Consider the following 18054-nt stretch of genomic DNA (forward strand, 5'->3'; position numbering starts at 1 on the left):
AAGCTGTGCTGGTATGTAAACAGACATGTGACATGCAACAGTTCCATGTCTGCAACTAAAGGTGGAAAGGAATTCTTCAACAGAACGTCCCTTTCCCCTTTGCCAGATGGAACAACCCACCACTTCCTCCCACTGTGTGCTGCTCTGCGGGTTCTCCTGACCCCCCTGCCAAGGTAGGTGTGGGAGTCCACTTCCTTAAGGTGAATCTCACCCTATGACCTTTCAGGGGTGGAATCAACGGCTCGGGTGGCGCTGCTGCCTTGCAAAGCTTCCGGCATCCCAAGAAGCGGACCACAAGGAGAACTGGCTGCATATTTATTCATTTTACTTACATCTTGCTCCTTAGCCACAGACCTCTTAATGGGTCACATACACTTAAAACCCATGCCTCATTTGCACCTGCGGAGTCTGAAACCCCAAACCAAACTGCAGGCAATAGGAGAACTGCCAGCTTCTCACCCATCCAGTGGCTTCAAACATCTTCAAGTCAAGCGGATCTCCTGAAAGGACTCCATCGATTTTGGTCAGGGAGTGACAGGTTGCCATGCAGGCAATGAAAGGCGACTTGACGAGGCTCTCGCTGCAAGCGCTTTGCTCTGGCAAGAGGAAACTAGATGCCAAAAAAGAAGAAGATTGGGAAGACAGCGTCATTCACAAGCCAGGTGAGCTGGTTCTGGGAAGGTCCGATTCCCTCCCTAGGCCTCCAGACTAGACCGATAGAAAAGCCAAATTCCACTCAGTAAAAAAGCTGGATAAATTCTATCTGGAACCAACATTTGCAAGGGCACCAGCTGAACCTGAGACCACCAGGAGAGCCTGCAGGATCAGGCAAAGGCATCCTGCTCTCACAGGGGCCAGGCAGAAGGATTTAAGCACAGGAGCCAGACCTCCCCTCCTGCAGCTGCCAGCAACTGATAATTAGAGAGCATTAGAGAGTTCAGTTGCTGAGATTTCTGGGGCCGCCACACCCTCAGTTCCACAGACTCATCTCCAGTGCCCCCTACCCTATAAAAAGCATTAGTCCCACTAAGGAAGAGATGAACACCGTAAAATTTGTAACAGTAACAATTAATTGCCCATTTATTCAAAATCCATCAAAAACTATTCAGTTCAATCAAGTCAACCAAACTGATGAACTTTGAAGTGTCAGGCATAGCTCTAATGGCTTTAGCCCAAACATAGCAGAGTTTTCCTGCACAGCGAAGAAGCTAGTTGAGGTGGAAATGACTAGTCAGCTAGACTCAGAATAACTATTTACAGGATTTATTAAAAGGAAAAATAAAACCAGCAGAGTTTCTGCATACAAAACAAAGCAAAATAAATCCTTTCTTTCTCTCTCTCTCTTAACCATACACAGCACTCCTACTCCTACTCCTAACACACCTAACATCACACTGTGCTAGCAATCCCTAGATAACAGAGTTGAGTGCTGGTCGTTAACCAATCAGAGTAAGTAGTTTCTAGGTCAAGCTGACCTTGGCTTTCTGCCAAGAGTAAATTGACACTGCCTTGAGTTAATTGTGTGAAGCCAGAATCTGTAAGTTTCCCATGAGAACCAATTAACAGAAACTCAACACCCCCTCACAGATTCTGCTGGACAATTAACATCAAATACACCTATGTAGGAGATTATTTTTCCAGCAAACCTAAACCCTTGCACATTCGTTTGTTCTTTACCTTTGCCAATGGTTTAGTTAACACATCTGCTACATTTTCTTCACTTGATACATAAGTACAGGTGATTACATTGTCTTGTACACAGCAACGCACATTTTGGTATTTTACAGAGATATGTTTGGAACGCGATTTGAAACCCTCTGTTTTACTTAAGGTTATACAAGCTTGATTATCAATGTAAACTTGTACTGGTTCTCCACAATTTACATTTAAATCTGTTAACAAATGCTTGAAATAAATCATCTCATTGCACAATTCACTCAACGCGGCGTACTCTGATTCCGTTGATGACACACTTACAACGTCTTGCTTGCGTGACCGCCAGCTGATTAAAGCTCCACCGACCATTATGACTAGTCCTGTGACAGATTTTCTATCTGGCAAATTTCCCCAGTCACTATCACAGTAGCAACTCAACATTTCATCCTCTGAAGAATTTAATTGTAACATATAGCCAATTGTCTGGTTGAGGTATCTCAGAACTTGTTTTACCCCTTTCCAGGCATTTAGTGTGGGTTTTGAGACCAATCTACTTAATATGCCTACTGCATAGCTAATATCAGGTCTGGACCACTGTGCTAGATACAATAAACTTCCAATTACAGAATGATATACATCAGGATGTTCAAATTCAGGACTCTCGTCTGTATGAAGTGTTTTTATGAAACCTGGATCCATAGGCACCACTGCCCCTTTGCAATCCTGCATCCTGTATGTAGTCAGTAGTTGTTTAACTTTGTTCTGCTGACTAATTAGGCAGCTGCCATCTTGGGCCCAGCACACTTCCAACCCTAGATATGTCCTAACCGGGCCTAAGTCTTTCACTTTGAATTTACTGGACAATTGCTTGGCAAACCTTTTAGTTTGTTTATCTGTTTTGCAGGCATACAATACATCATCTACATAAATCAGACAAAACTCTTGATCACTGCCTGTACCACGTACATAAACACAATTGTCAGCTGTACTCTGCTTGAAACCAAATGACACTAAGGCCTCATGGAAACATTTGTTCCAAGATCTTGCAGCCTGTTTGAGACCATATAGAGCTTTGTTTAATTTCAACACTCTATTGGAACCTGTCTCATAACCAGGCGGTTCGGCTAGATACAGGTCTTCTGATATTGATGCATGTAAATATGCAGTCTGGATATCAAAATGGTTTAACAGGAGTTTTCTCTTTGCTCCAAGCGTTAAAATCAGCCTTACACTGTCCCCCTTAGCAGTAGGGGAAAAAGTCTCGTCATAATCTTTTCCAGGCCTCTGAGAGTATCCTTGAGCCACTAAACGAGCTTTGTATTTGTACTCTCCTGTCACCAGAGGTTTAAGTTTGTACACCCACCTGCAGCCTACAATCTTTGCCCCCTCAGGCGCTGCTACTGGTGTAAAAACCTTGTGCTCATTCAGAGAGGACATCTCTTCCTCCATTGCCTGTTTCCAGAGCTCTGCCTCCTCTTTTGGTAACTTTAACACCTCCTGAAAACTCTTGGGTTCTGCAATCACACTAAACACATTTGCAGTATCTGGAGAAAAACGCACTGGAGGCACTCCTTTGTTTTGTCTTTTAGATCTTCTGGGAGAAAATTTTTCTTCTGACCCACTTTCCTCCTCAGAACTACGACCTCTCTTTTGTTGCTTAGCAACTGGTCTCTGGCTAATTCCACTTTCTTGAGAGCTCTTATCTGAACTTTCCTCTCCCTCAGACTCTGATTCTCTATGTTTACCTTCAGAGTCATGAAGCTCCTGGGAAGGTTCAAACCAAACCTCAGTATTGGCATGTAGTCTCTCCCAGCCACTATGTTCACAAAAACTGGCATTCCTGGAGATCACAATGCCATTTGTCCCTTCAGCAAAGCGGAAACCTTTTCCCAGCTCCTGGTAACCCACAAACACTAACTGTTTGGTCTTAGGATCTCCCTTCTTCCTCATTTGTTTTGGAATTAACACCCAGGCTTTTGATCCAAACACATGCAAATGGTCAATTTTGGGTTTTTTCTGAAACAATTTAAAGTACGGGGTTGTACCTATTGTTTGATGAAAGAGCCTATTTTGGAGATAACACGCGGTGAGCATGCTCTCCCCCCAATAAGACATGGGCAAATCAGCATCATCAAGCATGGCAAACATCATGTCTTGTAAAGATCTGTTTTTTCGCTCTGCAACGCCATTCTCCTCTGGGGAAAAAGCGTTCGTTTTTCTATGCCCAATGCCACGCTTTTGTAACCAATCTCTAAAAGCATTTGACATAAATTCGCCACCTCTGTCCGTCTGAATCATTTTGAGTTTAATGGACAGAAATCTTTCCACAGATGCCACCCAGCCTTTAAACTTAGTGAACACGTCACCCTTATTCTTCATGGGAAAAACCCAAGAATAACGTGTGGCGTCATCCACAATTGTTAATGAAAAACGCGATCCACCCCTGCTTACAGCAAATGGACCAATTACGTCCATGTGAACCAGCTGTAGTGGTGACTCACTAACTCTGTCACTTCTGGGGTAAGAGACTCTGTGGGTTTTAACCTTTTTACAAACATTACAATCAAGGTACTTGTTACAACTCTTTAAATTACCCCCATCAGCCAATTCAGACATTTTTAGTACACTTTTCCAGCAAGCATGCCCCATTTTCCTATGCAATAAGTGCACACAGTTGTCATGTATAGCTTTGTTATTCACTGCAGGCTGAGATTTACTGACTACTGCTGCAACTTGAGATCCTGCTTTAAGCCAAAACAAGCCTCCCTCTGACTTAGCAGTGCCTAAAATCTCACCAGCCTTCTTAATAATGCAACTGTCTCCTTCAAAATACACTTTAAACCCAGCTTTTAGCAAACAATCTACAGACATCAGATTGCTCCTTAATGAAGGCACACAAAGTACATTTTGCAGGCATTCACGAAGACAAGGAACAAAAACTGCACCCCCCGAAATCACTTCGGAAGTACTTCCGTCTGCTAAAGCCACCTGGCTGCGCTGTGCTGAGTTCTTGGAAACAAACAATTCATCTGAATTTATGATGTGCCGAGACGCTCCCGAATCGACCACCCAGACAGCTTGTTTCTCATCAGCAATCTTGACCTCGGCGGTCACCAGTTGAGCCGACTGTTTTCGTTTGAAGAATTTCTTTTTACGCTGCTGCTGCTGCTGATCTCGTCTCTGCTCCTGCACCGGCCACTGAGACTTGACCAACTCAGGACATTGTCGTTTTAGATGCGCTGAAGACCCACATCGAAAACAACGCCTAACAGCAAACGCAGACTCCTCACCGGCACGCTGCTCTTGCTTCACCCCTGGCACGGCATGAGAACTCCTTCCAAACCGCCCGCCTGTAGAAGCCTCTGCAGCCAACGACCTTTCTTGCCTCTTCTGCCACTCTTCAATCAAACGCCCAGTAACGTAACTGATTGATAAATCACGCTCCTGTATGCCTTCTAGAGACAAAACTAAATTATCCCAGCTTTCCGGGAGAGAACTCAAAATAATAGCCACCTTCTCCTGCTGGTCTAATGCACAGTCTCTTTCCTGTAGCGCAGCAAACTTTAACTGTAAACTGTGTAGGTGTTCCTGCATTGTAACCCCAGGCTGTAACATTGCCTTGTACAATGCCTTGCGAATGAACAGCTTGGAAACCGCTGTCTCACGCACATGGAGTTCTTTAAGTGCTTGCCACACACCTCTAGCTGACTTGATTCCCCTCACATACGGCAACTGGGAATCTTCCAGCCCCAAGACAATTGTGGCCCTTGCTCTTTGGTCTTTATCGAGGTCTTCATCATCAGGCTTTGCAGGAAACTTACTCACCACTTGCCAGAGACGATCCCTCTGCAGCACTGCCTGCATGCGTTCCGACCACAGCAAGTAATTGGAGTCATTCAGACGCTCAAAAGCCATCTGAACTGGTTGTGAGGCCATCTTGAGAGCGATGTCCCTGGAACCCGGAACCAGCTACTCACGATCACCGAGAGAGAAAACAGGAACCACAGCACCCAGCACTCACACGCTGCAGCTGTTGTCCTTGTGTCCACTGCGTCACCAGCTCACCACAGTCAGGAACCAGCCAGTGTCCATCTGCTGCACCAACAGGAACAACAACTTCTGGAACTACTGGAACCAACGCTGTTGATGCTGACACCACCACAACTCAGGCTGGCAGCACAATACCCATAACCTCATGGAACTTTGAAGTGTCAGGCATAGCTCTAATGGCTTTAGCCCAAACGTAGCAGAGTTTTCCTGCACAGCGAAGAAGCTAGTTGAGGTGGAAATGACTAGTCAGCTAGACTCAGAATAACTATTTACAGGATTTATTAAAAGGAAAAATAAAACCAGCAGAGTTTCTGCATACAAAACAAAGCAAAATAAATCCTTTCTTTCTCTCTCTCTCTTAACCATACACAGCACTCCTACTCCTAACACACCTAACACACCTAACATCACACTGTGCTAGCAATCCCTAGATAACATAGTTGAGTGCTGGTCGTTAACCAATCAGAGTAAGTAGTTTCTAGGTCAAGCTGACCTTGGCTTTCTGCCAAGAGTAAATTGACACTGCCTTGAGTTAATTGTGTGAAGCCAGAATCTGTAAGTTTCCCATGAGAACCAATTAACAGAAACTCAACAGATCTAGGGTTGCCAGCTTTTCAAGGTCTGAGAGTCATTTACACCTCCAGCCGCTTAGCGCCCCCTAGGGAATCCCACCCCAGGAAGAACTGTCATCCCCTATGGGCACCGCTGGTATGGATACAAGGGGCCATGGGGTGGCAGAGGAGGCCTTTTCTGCAGTGGCTCCCCACTTGTGAGATGCTCTCCCCAGGGAGGCTTGCCTGGAGTCTGCACTACATGTCTAGGAGCAAGGTGAAAACGTTTTTCTTCTCCCAGGCCTTGGGCTGGTTAAATAATCTATGGCTTTTTAATTGTGGGGTTTTTTGGCGGGGGGGGTGTTGCTTTTTTGTTACTACATTACATATTCTGTGTATTCATTTTGTTTTTTTATGTTGCAAACTGCCTTGTATCCTACAATTTCACGGGGCTCCCCTGGCATCCTCTGATGGGCAGCCCTGGCACCTGGTGGCAGAGCATAGAAGGACCAGCTGAGGAGCCTGGGAGAGGAACTGGGTGCTTGCCAAGAGGAGAGCGCACGCGGTCCCTTTTGGTTTGGCCAGATGGCCCTATTTTAACAGTAAGAAAGCCCCCATGGCGGACGACGTTCCACGGAAGAAGCTTACCGAGCGTTTTCAACCCTCTGGATTCCCCAGAGATCCAGGCCGTCTTCGGTAAGGGTGCCTGTCTGTGGAGGGGAGAAGGAACACGTGAAAAGCAGAGCCAGAGATACTGAGCAAAGTATTTGGCCACTGGCCTAAGAACAGGCAGCGCAGTCTCAAAATGTGTCTAGAGGCACAGGACTAACCCCACAGGGAGCAGGCCGACCTGGGAACCAGAAGGGAGCCCCTGGCCCCGTGTGCTAACCTAGCGGGAGGCCAAAAGAGAAGGAAGAGGGGAGCTTCTGCAAATACTTCACCTTCCTCACACCTCCGTTTCAATTATTTTCGCACCCTGCTGCAAGGCTGTGAAACTACTAGCCAGGACCCTCGGAGGGGAGGGAGCCAGACAGACGCCCCTCTGTCCAGTCAAGTTGGGCTCAGAGGGATCACAATCTATGCCAACAGCAGCAGCTGAATTTCTAAATGCTATCCCTGTGCAACTACAGAAGGCCAAGAGCAGGACTGTGGCAAAGGTCTGGCCGCCTGGCACCGGTGGGCAGTGAATTTGTCAGCCTGGCAATGCCTGCCCCTCCCTCCCACCCCTAAAAGCAGCCGCGGGTGGAAGGGAGAGGTTCTGCAGAGCAGAAGGGAAGGCTTTCCTTGAAATCGCCGCACTCGCCCCAGGCAACCTGCCCAGCTCTAAGCCCCTCAGAACACGCAAGTGCAATTCATTAAAATTAATTAGCCGCGTAAGAAGAGCCAGAGGAATTCAAGCTCCCTGCAGGATTTGCTTTCCAAGGCTCCCTCATCTCCTGCCTCTCGACTCGCTTTGTTGTTTTTTCCTAAATCAAAGGAGGTCTGTGATCAGCTCTGGAGGAAAAACAATTTTAGAAGCAAAAGGCAAGGCATTCAGAGATTAGAGGGCTGGCTGCTCCTGCTTTGTTCTGACCCTGCAGGGAAGGGGTGCAGGGTAGGATCACCGGGCCCTGGAAGAAAACCAAAAAGTAAAAATAAAGCCATGCTTTTGTGGCTATAATAGCCTCAGAGGAGGAGTCATCAAAGAGTTTTACAAAAGCACCGAAAACCTTTCCCTCTAAGCTGTGCCACTTCAAACTCCGCTCTTCTTTCCCCCCAGCAAAAAGGAAGATGGCTCTGTGGTCTCTCCGTCCTCCTCCCACTCCGCCTGCGCGCTCAAGCGGAATGAAGGATTGGGCTTAAAGGGGAAGAGGAGAAGGCCAAACACCTGCAGGCCCCAGGGAAAGGGGAGGGCTGACTCTGAGTGACTGCATACGTGGCAACCCCCACAAAGGCAAGCTCATGCGGATACAGCGGGGAAGGAGCGCTTGCGCTGCAGAGGGTCAGTCTAGATGGCCCTCGGGGTCCCTTCCCACGCTGCCATTCTACATGCAATAGCTATTCAGGCTCTTATTGGCTGGTTCTTTTGCTTAGGCTCCTCCCCTCCAGTCGCCTCCAGCAGCCATCCCAGAGGAAGTCACAGGCCTGCAGGGCCTCTCCACCAGAGACCAGCAACTCCTCCTTCCTTCCTCCCATTCCAGCCTTTCGCGCCCCCCAGCAGCTTCACAGAACACCCACCTCAGCAGAACCAGGCATCTACAGGCTGTGAGGGAATCTGGGCACTGGCCAAAGACATGCACTAAGGAATTCTTCACTGGGTGACATCAGAATTCCCTGGCTACTTTATGCACAAGCTTCCTAAAAAGTTATCAACACTCTCCTGATGCTTATTAAAAGATTTTCACATCTGTTGGGCAATGAAGCTGAAAAAACCCTTCTAATCCCCGCCCAACACAAGTGCGTTCTCTCTGTGACTTGCTTCTTTGCAGGTATCTTACTGAATTAATCTCCTGCCCAGAACCTTCCCGAGGGGCACTAAGCAAGCAGAAAAACGCCAGGGTCCAACATTTGTCCCTTCCTGGGTCTGGCCTCAGCTCAGGACAACACACCCGTCTGCGTCACTCCGCACAACTGAGCATCACAAGCGCCCCCTTGAAGTCTGTGGCAGGAGGCTCTCAGAAGCCTCATCCCGAACTCAGCTCAGAATTTCTCAAGGGAAAATGGCAAATGATCTGCACCTTGTCAAAGCACACGAGGTTCAGCTGGCCGCAAATGTTGATCCTCTGAGGACTGATGCAGAAGATGCCAATCTTCCTCAGCCGCCGTTGTGCATAAACGATCCCCGCCGTCATGGCGGCAGGAAGAGCGGGCGGCACCGTGATGGTGATGATGTCCAGAGACTCGATGATGATGATGTCGGCTGAGACCTGCGAGAGGAGAGGAGGAAGATGAGTGAGAGCAGGGGCCAGGAAAGGGGGATGGTCCACTGTCCCTCAGACCTTGTGGGGGGCCAGACTATTTTTTGGGGGGGAGGGACAAATTCCTATGCCTCACAAATAACTCAGAGATGCATTTTAAATAAAAGGACACATTCTACACATGTAAAAACACACCGATTCCTGGACCGTCCGCGGGCCGGATTGAGAAGGCAATTGGGCCAGCTCCAGCTCCCGGGCCTTAGTTTGCCTACCCATGAGGGAGAGGGTCACTCACCGCTGGCTGCCCAGAGGCCAGGCTGGGTCCAGTTCAGCCAGCCCTTCAAACGCCTGCGCTGAGAGATTCCTGCAGCAGGTGCTGTGGGAAGCACCCACGTCTTTCGCCAGAGGCATTTCCGAGAAATGCTTTTGCCTTGCCTTTGGACACCTGCAGCCTGCTGATCTAGCAGCACCGTTTCACCCTGGCAAGACCTTGTACCAGGGGAAGGAGGGGAACTGGGAGCTGGGATGGGGAGCATTCCTTTAAGCGTGGAATGTCCCAGAACCAGGCAGCTGCTGGCACAAAGCCCCCCCCCACTTTCCTCTCTCTGCCAGAGGTCCTGTGGAAGCACCGTCTGCCAGAGCAGACAGGCAGCTATGCAAACCTGGGAGAAGGCCATTTTTCATGCTCCTGAGATGCAGGTTTTGCAACAAGCATTGCGCACACCAGAGACATCCGAGGACCAGGGGCTGTAGCACTGCTTTCTGGTACAGTGGAACATTGGTTCTAGAACTGAATCCATTCTGGGAGTCCATTCACCTCCCGAAACCATTCAAAAAGCAAGGCATGACTTCTGATTGGCTGCAGGAGCTTCCTGCACTCAAGCGGAAGCTGCGTTGGACGTTCAGCTTCTGAAAAACGTTCGCAAACCAGAACACTTCTGGGTTTGCAGCCTTTGGGAGCTGTTTTGTTTTTGTTTGGGAACCAAGGTACCACCGTATTTCAAAAGGAAGCCCTAGCAAAACTAACAACTGACAATCCATGCTGAGCACAACCAAGTGGGAACTATGTGAGTTGGCAATTTCCTCAGAGAGCTTTCCGGATTGGGTCAAGAAGACCATGCGGCAGGCAGGTGTGCTGCATCTGGGGCTGGGCAAGGGGAAAGAACATCCACGTCCCCAGACAGCTTCACTTGGCGTTTGCCCAGATGTGGCTCTGCCTAGAGACCGTGAAGGAGGGGGGGCTGAAGCAACCACACACACACACCCCCCAGCCTGTGATGGATCTGGCAAGGAGACGAAAGGGGTGGGACTCCTCCTCCTACCTTGTGGAGAATGCTGATGACAATGGTGTAGAGGAAGCCGACCCCTGCCACCCCCACCAGGCAGAGCAGGAACATGTAGGCATCTCGGTAGAGCTTGAAATCCGTGGGCTTCGGGTACAAGATGGAGCGGACCAGCTGCCCTTTAGAAGTACTGAAGCCTAGGAGGAAGCAAGGAGGCTTTCAGAGATGGGGTCGGAAGCGCAAACCTACAAGTCCCAGGAGCGAGAAAGCCAATGCAGCATTTTGTTTATGACTGTCTCTGGGCAGGCAGCAGAAGCCCACCTTCAAGGACAAGCAAGTCACTCAGAGCTACAAGGGAGGAGAAAGGGCTTCATCAACGGAGACATGCAGATCTTCCAAAGGTGAGGAGGCGAGGGAGGGAGAAAGCAAGTGCCCTCTGGAGGGATCAGGCCCAAGGTCCCAGCTTTGGTCCCGAATAGCACCTGCAGGTAGGGCTGGAAGAGACCTCCAAGTCTGAAGCCCTGGGGAGACCCTGCTGCCAGCTTCCATGGAGGAGAGGGCGAGGGCTGGCTGCCAGCCACAACGGTCGGAGGCAGCGGTGCTTCTGCCAACTGGTTGCAGGAGGGGACAGGCCTCTTGGGCTCGGATCCTGCTTGCTACAGACTAGATGGGCCACTGTGGGCCTGATCCTGCAGCACCTTCTTACGTTCAGGGCAGGCAACCCTGAGCTCACGGGCCAATAAAAGGCTGCTTTTGGTGTTTGCACAGACTCCCTGAGGGCAGCATCGGAGAGGCAGGAGGGAGGAGGCTAGAGGGACACCTCAGCCTCAGCACTGCACAAAGCTGCCAGCACCAGACTAGGTCAGATGCTGCAACTTGTTATGAGCCATCACAGCTTAGCAAGAGAGAGAGAGAGAGAAACCCCAAAATCAATCAAATAAAGAGCTGGGCCCCGTGCCCAGGATGGCCTCCTACAGATGCCGTGCAGCATATTTGCAGAGATCCCCAGGGAACATGACGGAGGGGAAACACACACTTGCTGCCTGTGCAGAAGGCTCTGTCTCACCTGTCCTGACCACGATGGCTTTGACCAGCTCCCCGGTGTAGAAGCGGGTCTGGATGACGGTCGTGCCGCAGAACAAGGTGTGCCTCCGGTGCCCCTCGGGACTGTACACCTCGTCCGCCAGGCCCCCCTTGGGCTCCTGAGTCGGGTTTGGCAGGTTGGTCTTTGTGACGGGAACGCTTTCGCCTTCAACGAGACAAGGGCACAGCTGACAGGGCGGAGATCCCAAGCCCCAGAAGCACCGCCCAGGTCCCAGCTGCGGATCGTGGCCCCGCCAGGCCCTCCCCGTTACCTGTCAGCATGCTCTCGTTCACGATGCAGGTCCCGCTGAGGAGCACCGCATCGCAAGGCATGATCATCCCGTTCAGAGGGACCACAATGACGTCCCCAGGCACCAGCTCCGTGGAAAGGATCTCCTCCACGCCTGGAGGCCGGGGAGAAGCAAAGGGTGAGATCCTGGCCCGGCAGCTGCTCTGGCTGCTCTTCTGCTCGGCCCAGAGTGGCTGGCTGGCTGGCGTCTCTCCAAGGGAGCTACTTTCTAGGAGAGCGACCCCTGGCCCACGGGAGAGCCCTCAGGGATTGGGACAGGGAGAGCTATCCAAGGTTGGAGTGCAAGACACACCCCAGCTAGGAGAAGGGGCAGGAGAGACCGAGTGACAGAAGGAGGGGCCCAGGGGACCATGCAAGAGAGAGAGACTGTAGTCTGAAAGGGCTGCAGACTGAAAACACCTTCGCAGGAGGGGGCGCTGCAGAGCCTCTCTCTGGAGACCCCGGCCGGTGAGCAAGGAAGTATTACTCAGAAGAGACCTCCTGCTATTAGCAGACCTAACTTAGCCCTGCTTAGTCATTTCAATGCATTACCAGCAAGTGAAACTTAGCTGATTGCAGTCTTACTTATTTACTTGCCGCCCACCTTACTGCGTTGCCCCAGCCGCTCTGAGCAGCTTCCAAAATATGGTAAAACCACAGCAAAACATCGCACATTAAAAACTTCCCTATACAGGGAGAAATGGGTCTGCTGGACTCCACTGGTGCTTCCTGGAGGGTCCACTATGGCCAGACCCCACCCCTGGGCCCAGCCAGGACAGTCCCCTGGGAGAGAAGTCCGGCGAGAACTTGCCCCTCCCTCCAAGGAAGCCCCCTCCCCACAAGGAAGGCGGCAGATCCACTTTCCCTTTCAAATAAGCACAGCCCCCCCCCCCAACCTACCTTGGTTTGCTCTGCTGACCGACACCCGGATGACGCTGTGAGCAGCTACCAAGTCATGAAGCATCATGTATTGCTGGGGAGAGAAGAGGAGGGGGCGTTAGTCAGCAGCACAAGGGGCACTAAGGGGATGGGCCAGTGACTCCCAGCTGCATCCCTGCCCCCCACCCCTCAAGCACTGTGGAGGAAGTGGAGCCCCGGAGCAAGAAAGCAGCCTGCAGGCAGCAGCAGCAGCAGCAGCAGCAAGAAACAGGAGGCCTATCCAGGCAAGAGACTTGTGGCTGGCAGAAATGCCAAGCAAGTCGCAGGAGGTCAGCCTGTTCTGGAAGGGGCCAATGCCCCTTCCCCTGAAGCAGTGGTCCCCCCCCCCACCTGATCAGCCTCTCCCTCCATCTCCGAGTGGTCCTGCCTCCTGAACCCCCGCCAGTCAGCACTGCCCCCTGCCCTGAACCCCAGGAGTCGCTGGCTCAGTCTCCAGCCCCCTCGCCTCTGCCACACACTCGCCAGAGCCTTGCCAGCACTAGGCCAACCCAAACGTCACAGAGTGGCTTGCAGAGCCCAGGGTGCCATCGAGTGGCACCTGCCTCCTCCTCCTCCTCCCCCCGGCTCCATTCTGGGACCCTCAAAAGCTCCCGCCCTATTTTGGTTGCCCTAACAGATGTATTGCCCAGCTATGGATTTTGACATTTTTCTTAGGGCCAACGTGGGTACCTTCACCATTTTTGTGTGCTGGAATCTAGTTCCAAATCTTCTCTCCTCCCAACCAAAGGACTCTGGGCAGCCCCCAACGAAATAGCTCCATCAGTGCAAGGGCTTTTGCCTGCCCCATGGAACGTCTCCTCCCTCTCCTCTTCCTCCCCTAACCTCCCAGAGCAGGACTGGGGCAGGCGTGGGGGGGGTTACACCAGGAAAGGAGTGGGGGGGCGTTCCACAGCACCCACCTATATCCTTGCACTGACGGATCTAGTTTCCTGGATGCCGCCCTCTGAGAGGGCTGGGCAGAATTGGGCAAGGCCTCCTCTGCCCCTTAGTTCACCCCCAGCCAGCACTTTGCACCACCAGAGTCACACATCTTTCAGAAGACCCGGCTGCCCTTCTGACCGCCCCCCTCCCACCCTCCGCTAGTCGCCATGTGCAGCTGTCACAACACGTGAGGAGATTTCAAGCTACGCCGGTTCAGCTCTGCAGGCTGCAAAGCGTTTCCAGAGCCGCACCCTCAGCTGGGAAGGAGAAGAGTCAACATCCGACTACAGCCCCACCCGCTGGGGGTCAAGTTGCACTCAAGAGCAGCAAACCTTAACAGGCCACAGAAGCGGAAGTTTGACGCTGGGATGCCAGCCCCAGGGGAGTACCGAGGCAGCAGCTCACCTGCCACAGGTAAGCAGGCAGGCAGGCGCTCAAAAACAGCCCTGGAACTCACCTTCCGGATGGTATACAGTGAGCTAACAACAGAGATCAGAGACATTATCACAATGGCTGCTGCATAGTAGTAATATTCATCTGTGCTCCACAAGATCACACTGAACAGCTGGAAAATGTAAAAAGGGTTGAGGACCTGGGGAGAGAGAGAAAACAAAACAAAGCAACGGATTATGCCTCTTGCACGAAGGAGCCGCCCTCCTCTCTCTGGTGCTGAAGGTCAAGAATTTCATGGCCTCCTATTACATACATTTTTAGAATTCAGACCCATCCTGGTCTGCGTGGGAGGGGAGTGAAAAATGTGCCAGAAGAGCACATGGCAAGGATTCAGAGCTCCCCTCCTCTCCTGGCAGGGCGGGCCAGCTCAGTGGACGCTAATGGTGCCCTTGAGGACTTCACCCGAGAAGCCTCTGCGCCCCCTTGCTCTCCCCTTGGCCATCAGGTGGTGCTTCTCCCTTGAAAAGCACGTAGGACCCAAGAAGGAAGTTGGAAGAGGAACATCCTCTTTTGAGGTTCAGGATAATTTGACTGGATCTGACTTTCACACACACCTCTGCTCGCATGCAAAGATCGAAAGGCTGCGTTCAACGTGGCTGTTCCGCTTGTGCAATGGAACTTCCCCCTCGATTGTCCTGCAGACCCATCAAAATCTGCTCCAGGGGTTGAGGGTTTCTCTGGAGCAGATTTGGGGGCCACACAGGGACAGGAGGAGGAGAAGCGTCGTTGTGCAAGCGGGGCTCTGACTGCCCTTCAAATGTGTCCCCAACTAAGGAGTGGAGGGTGGGCAAGTGGGCCCCACAAGCCACAGAGGGGGCACAGGAGTGGTCTAAGAAGGGGCCAAGCACCTGGCGCCACCTACGATTGTGTCGCTGCTCACCCTAGTAATAGGGTTGTCAAATTTGCAGATGACACAACCGTGATTGGGCTCATCCCTGAAAGGGAGGGTGAAACGGACTATAGAGATGAGGTGGAGCGGCTGACAGAGTGGTGCAGAGCTAACAACTTGCTCATAAATACAAGGAAGACAAAGGAGCTTGTGGTGGACTTCAGGAGACAGAAGAGCAATATCCAGCCACTTTTGATTGATGGGGTCTGTGTGGAGAGGGTAACAACGTTCAGATTTTTGGGCATTGAATTACAAGAGGATCTGTCCTGGAGTGTCAACACAAGGGGGCTTGTGAAGAAGGCGCAGCAGAGACTGTACTTTTTGAGAATTCTAAGGAAAAACCATCTTCCGCAGAAACTGCTGCTTGCCTTCTATCACTGTGCCATTGAGAGCGTGCTCACTTATGGCTTATGTGTGTGGTACGGAAGCTGTACTACCCAGGACAGGATGGGGTTGTGCAGAGTTGTTAAGGCAGCAGAGAGCATTGTTGGCTGCCCACTCTCCACCTTAGAGCAGATTTATGCCACAAGGTGCCATAGGAAGGCACTGGACATAGTAAAAGATCCATCGCATCCTGGTCACTGTCTCTTTGAGCTCCTGCCGTCGGGACGGAGATACAGGACGATGAAGACAAGAACGAGCCGTCTTAAGAACAGCTTCTTCTCCAGAGCGATCTCGGCCCTGAATGGGAAGCCTGGACTTTGAAAGTCATCTAATCTTCCTTGCTGTATTATACTGTATTGTTTTAATTAGTGTTTTTATGGAGCAGTCAAGTAATTTTGTTGTCCCTGAGAGGGGGCAATGACAATAAAGATATTTCTATTTCTATTTCACCTGCTGGTTCCTATCTCTCCGAGGCCCCCAAGAGAGTTTCCACCTCGGTCAAATGGTGCCACTCCAACACTGCCCATCCCCACCACCTGCCCTGGGTCTTCCGTGGCATCAAGGCCTGGCGACTGCAGCACACAACCATCTGCCACTTGAATGCCCTGGCATAATGTCAGGCCTGGGCAAGAGAACAGCCTTGCCGTCTGCTTGGCTTTCCTTAAGAGGCTTGCGGCTCATGGAGAACGGACGTGACACTTGCCAGTTGAGAAGGAAAGGGCCCACGTAAAGCACAGAAACAGACAGACCACCCCCCCCCCAAGGCAGACAAACTGCCACAATTGCTCCAACCTATCTGGTGAAACCTAGAGCTGCACTTGCAAGTCTCCAGAACCAGAGGGGAAATCCAGGCAGGTTTCCCCTCCATAGCCTTTAACCCTTTCATGCACAGTTAATCCCCAGGCCAGATCCCACAGAGCAGCAGGTGGGAGCCCCCTTCTCCTTCTCTCTCGCAAACAAAGACACATGTAATTCTTACCTCCTTAATCAAAAGTTTAAAAACGGAAGGCACTTTCACGGCAATTTCATTTACTCCGTAGAATAATTTTCTGTATGAAAAACAGAAGCCAAATAAATAAAAATAATATTTCTAAAAAACAGAAGTGTTTTGCTTGCTAACATGAACAGCAATCTATAAATTACTAAGAAGGGGGCAGCGGCGGCAGCAGCTGGGGGGAGAATGGTGAGAAGGCAGCTTGGTGTTTTGCAAAACCCAGCGACCCAGAATGGCTCCCCCAGCCCCAGCTGAAGGGCAGGCAGGGAGGCCCCCAGACCCAGGGGCTCAAGGCAAGGCAGGCCTTGCATCGGGGCGGGGGAAGAGATTGAATTGCAAACATTCCACACACACACCCCTTTTGCACTTCAAAGAAGAAGAAGAAGAGTTTGGATTTGATATCCCACTTTATCACTTACCCTAAGGAGTCTCAAAGCGGCTAACATTCTCCTTTCCCTCCCCCCCCCCCACAACAAACACTCTGTGATGTGAGTGGGGCTGAGAGGCTTCAGAAAAGTGTGACTGGCCCAAGGTCACCCGGCAGCTGCAGGTGGAGGAGCGGAGACGCAAACCCGGTTCACCAGATTACGAGACTACCGCCCTTAACCACTACACAGTGCACTGCCATACACAAAACCACTACTGAGAGTAACTGCTCAATTTTCAAGAAATAGCTGCCTGAGAGGCTCCTGTACACCTCCCCCCCCCCCAACTTTTCTGTTTGAGTGTACCTGTAATCTCGCATCCCCTTGGTCAGCCCTGCGCTGTGTTCATTATGGATTGACGAACAGGAAGTGGAGTCATCCAGACCCCTAAAGGAAAGGGAGAATATCAAACGGAGCATGAGCGCGCATGCACACACACACACACACACACACACACACAGGTATCACCAGCCAAAGTCCTTTCGGCAAAGAGGCATGAAAAACAGCCGGCGGCTCTTACTTTATGGAGCTGAAGTTCTGCATGGCGTCATTCCAGAAATACTTCACGCTGTGGTGGGTGAAATAACGGATCTGGAAGACGCATAAATACAAGGAGGCCGTCAGCGTCTGTGACTTGACAGTGACTGTTCATAAAAGCAAACTGAGATGCTGACCATTTTGGAAGTCAAATGAAAAACATGTCTGCAGTCCCAGCTGCCCCAGACTGCCACTTTTGTTGCTTAATAATCTAATTATGCCCACTGCATTGGCTCTCAAATCAGAGGTCCTCACACGCCTGCGGCCACAAACCTGCCTGGGGCTCATTGCTCCCCCTTGCAGCATGCTGGCATTCCACTCAGAGCCGCTGAGAGGAGGGGAAGGATGAGGCCTCTTCAGGGTCTGCTCCCGCACCAGAGCCCCACCACCTCCCCCCAAGCTGCCTTTGTGCATAGCAGCCATTCCCAAGGAACCACTAGGCGGAGGCAAAGGCACATGGATAAAGGCTGCCCATTGGAGGCTGCCATGCAGAGGTCGATCCCACAACTTTCCTACCTCCTGTAGGTGAGCCTGGGATCGTCTGTTCAAATCATTTTCGCCCTCTTCAGCCAGGTTGATGTCCAAATGACCACTGCAGCCATTTGTCATCTTCTCCAATGCATATTTTGGAGTCTGCAACAGATTGGGCCCCAAAGAAAGCACAATGCGAACCTTTGCACAAAACCATGTCTGGAATTCATCC

The 18054-nt window shown here is 51.0% G+C and overlaps 1 protein-coding gene across 2 annotated transcripts in view; it reads right to left on the reverse strand.

Moving 5' to 3' along the window:
- Nucleotides 1-18054, reverse strand: part of ATP13A3 (ATPase 13A3) — a 54361-nt gene that overhangs the window by 21226 nt on the left and 15081 nt on the right. For both annotated transcript variants that reach the window (XM_053390887.1, XM_053390886.1), the window contains exons 4-15: nt 17868-18053; nt 17335-17405; nt 17121-17201; nt 16375-16444; nt 14127-14261; nt 12710-12782; nt 11793-11924; nt 11504-11686; nt 10477-10634; nt 8975-9163; nt 6906-6967; nt 460-610 (exon numbers count right to left, since the gene is read on the reverse strand). In XM_053390887.1, coding sequence (XP_053246862.1) covers nt 460-610; nt 6906-6967; nt 8975-9163; nt 10477-10634; nt 11504-11686; nt 11793-11924; nt 12710-12782; nt 14127-14261; nt 16375-16444; nt 17121-17201; nt 17335-17405; nt 17868-18053 — 1491 coding nt within the window. The remainder of the gene's footprint in view (nt 1-459; nt 611-6905; nt 6968-8974; nt 9164-10476; nt 10635-11503; nt 11687-11792; nt 11925-12709; nt 12783-14126; nt 14262-16374; nt 16445-17120; nt 17202-17334; nt 17406-17867; nt 18054) is intronic.

The sequence above is a fragment of the Podarcis raffonei genome, chromosome 5 (assembly GCF_027172205.1).
Source record: "Podarcis raffonei isolate rPodRaf1 chromosome 5, rPodRaf1.pri, whole genome shotgun sequence".
Classification (NCBI taxonomy): Eukaryota; Metazoa; Chordata; class Lepidosauria; order Squamata; family Lacertidae; genus Podarcis; species Podarcis raffonei.